Source organism: Populus trichocarpa, chromosome 1 (assembly GCF_000002775.5).
Source record: "Populus trichocarpa isolate Nisqually-1 chromosome 1, P.trichocarpa_v4.1, whole genome shotgun sequence".
Taxonomy (NCBI): domain Eukaryota; kingdom Viridiplantae; phylum Streptophyta; class Magnoliopsida; order Malpighiales; family Salicaceae; genus Populus; species Populus trichocarpa.
Genome location: NC_037285.2, coordinates 24988046 through 24991165, shown reverse-complemented (window position 1 = coordinate 24991165; position 3120 = coordinate 24988046). Strand labels below are relative to the sequence as shown.

Genomic DNA, 3120 nt, shown 5'->3' with positions numbered 1-3120 from the left:
AATACTAAAATCCGTTGCTAACACAATTTAGCAACGGAATCAGCAATGGCAAATCTCGGATGCAGATTTGTCGTTGCTGATTTTTGAGCAACGAAAATTCCATTGCTTACAATTAGCAACGGATAATCCGTTGCAAATAATACTAAAATCCGTTGCTAACACAATTTAGCAACGGAATCAGCAATGACAAATCTCGGATGCAGATTTGTCGTTGCTGATTTTTGAGCAACGAAAATTCCATTGCTTACAATTAGCAACGGATAATCCGTTGCAATTTTAGCAACGGATTTTTCATTGCAATTTTAGCAACGAAAATTCCGTTGCTAATTTTGGGGATCAGCAACGGAATATCCGTTGCTGAGTATATTATTTTTATTAAATTAATTTTTATTTATTTATTAAAATGACTTTTAATTTTTTTAATTAATTATTTATGGATATTTTAAAAGTTGTAGAATATATATAACCAACATAAATTAATATTAAAAATAATTGTATAACTAATAAAAAATGAAATAAAAATAATATTCATATTATAAAAATTTAGTCAAACTTGCATTAATACAATTAAGTCGAAATATAATAAAAAAAACGACAAAAGATACAATCATGGTGTTGGTTGCGAAGACGAACCATGATATTGTGGATCGACACAAGATTGATCAGTATATAGTGATCGAGGTGTAGGTCGATAAAGTGGTTGAGATGTGGGACCCATAGGTGTCATTATCTGGGGAGCCATAGGTGAAGGCATACCTTGGCCAATATTTGATGTCCCACCATGATATCCAAGATTGTTCACAAGATATTCTTGCATGGAATCCATTTGCCGTTTCATTTTAAGAATAAAATCATCTTTTTTCTTTATCTCCTCTTCTTTATCCTTTATCTCCTGTTGCAATGCTCGATACGATGAACTAGGATATGATGACTCCACCGAGTAGGAATGTGATGAAGAACTTGTACTAACTATAGATTTTGGCATACGAGGTGCACCATATACCCTACCCTTTGTAACTCCTCCTGAAGCCACACACCAAGTTGCTCCATCAAATGAAGGATGATTTTCCCGATTAGTTCCATACTTTGAAATCATCTCCATTTTATAATTTTCCTACAAATAAAATACATGCAACAATAAATTCATTTGAATGTTAAATAATACTTAAGTTATATTAAGAAATAATCAAATAAAAATACATACAACCACTTTTTTAGACTTGTTGTCGATGAAGCTACCAGACTGCTTAGTACTCTGATGCAAAGCTAAAAAGACATCATCCCATGGAGGTTCTTTTCCACCAGCTTCCTCTTGCTTTTAAGATTAATAAATATTATAAAAGATAAATATATAAAATTTAATTCATTATCTTAAGCATAATAACAAAAAAATCCTTACCATGTTAGCTCGATATGATGCAAATGACACTGTTCCTTCAGAATGAGTGCTTATTTTACCATCTGTTTTGGTTAATCGATTCCTCCTAGCAGATTCAGACCTCCTTTGAAATTCAGGGGTGAACCAAACATCTTTGATCATTTGATTCTAGTCATCATTGTTTATCCAAGCAGGACCTTTATCAAGGCAATCTATAATATTTATAGTGTTTTCTTTTGACATGGCTTTCTTGCGAGCTCGTGTCAATTGTTGATTCAAAGCTATCCTAGCCTTATCTTCAAAAATTTTACGAACAATCGACTCATCTTCCTCAGGAAAGGAATATTTTTTCTACCAAATAATATATATACCAAGTAAAAAGAGTGCACAAAATTTCAAATTATATAAATAATTAATCATATTGTGTTATTTTGTTCCGAATTTACAAGATGATGTAATAACTAAAGAAATTAAATGATATTAAAGAGTAAACAAGAAATAAGAACAAATTAGAACACAAATCAGTACTTGCTATTCAGTTAATAATTTATGGTTACAAATAACAAGACAATGACCAGCACACTTCTATAGCTATTCAGTTCATAATTTTCATAATGCTATATTAAAGTGATCAAAATTGAAAAGAATATGGCAATTAGTGTTGGTTCTTACCTTAAACTCTTTAAAGAGTTCATCGGCACATTGAATCTACTTTTTCTCAAGAGTGCCATGCTCCCTTAAAATTGGACCTCAAAATATCTCCGATTGCATGTCCACACGATGCGTTATTGAACCTGAAAATATATAATAACAAACTTATAGGAAAAAAATAATTACACTGTTGTGCCATACAAACAAAGCTCTTTTTTTCTTGTAATTGGATCTATTGGTGTGTCAAAACCCTTTCTTTTAACATTTTGATTATAATTGTATGGAGAAGATGTTGAACCGTGGATTGATGGCACACCATCTGGATCCTCATCACATACACCTCTCTCATTACTACCGTCTCCCTCATCTTCATCTCTAATGTTCACATCATTATCATCACCATCATCACCATCAACTCTCCCATAACTCCTATATGAATTATGTCCTCCATAAATAAGTTGGTTATCTCGAGGGAAACCTCCTTGAGTTTGAAGCAAATCTTGAAAGCGAAAGCCCTCACAATATTGATATGCTTCAACCCTCCCATAATCATGTTGAGGAGGATGTGTACTCCCCAAAGTAGGTATATAATACTCATTTGTGTTTTGATACACAGGTTGATGAAATGTGGATCCTTTGTTATTATGCCTTGATGTAGTTTGAAATGATTTGGATGAAGTGGACCTGTCACTCCTTGAAGTGGACCTATCACTCCTAGAATCTAATATGGATCCTCGTCGAAGCATGCTAAAAACCAGAAAAAACATATACATTATCATATGAATATATACGGCATAACAATAAATTAGCTCATAGTTAAACTATCATGAACAAAAAATTCACAGATATTTTTCCAAGACTGCCATAACTAGAATGAAAACAAACTGTTAAATCTCATTTGTTTTCCAATTCATTACAAACAATATCCAGTTTATGATGTTCAAAATCAGTATGGATTGTCCACTTAATAGCCATAACTTCAAAAAATATTATACTTCAAATAAAATAATTATTGTAACAACAACAAATATATAAATAACATCAAGACCATTTCATTAAGCATTCCTTGCAATAATAAAAATCAGCCATGA

At 31.9% G+C, this 3120-nt stretch overlaps 1 protein-coding gene across 1 annotated transcript; it reads right to left on the bottom strand.

Moving 5' to 3' along the window:
* Positions 1-607: 607 nt before the first annotated feature.
* On the bottom strand, positions 608-1317 carry LOC127905769 (uncharacterized). Its single transcript, XM_052455801.1, has 2 exons — positions 1205-1317; positions 608-1114 (listed from the first exon to the last, which is right to left on the bottom strand). The coding sequence occupies exon 2, from the start codon at positions 1100-1102 to the stop codon at positions 608-610; it is 495 nt and encodes a 164-aa protein (XP_052311761.1). The 5' UTR covers positions 1103-1114; positions 1205-1317.
* Positions 1318-3120: the final 1803 nt, after the last annotated feature.

What these genes read in the sequence shown, in the direction of transcription:
- LOC127905769 (XM_052455801.1), bottom strand. Translation starts at nt 1,102, where the DNA reads ATGGAGATGATTTCAAAGTATGGAACTAATCGGGAAAATCATCCTTCA.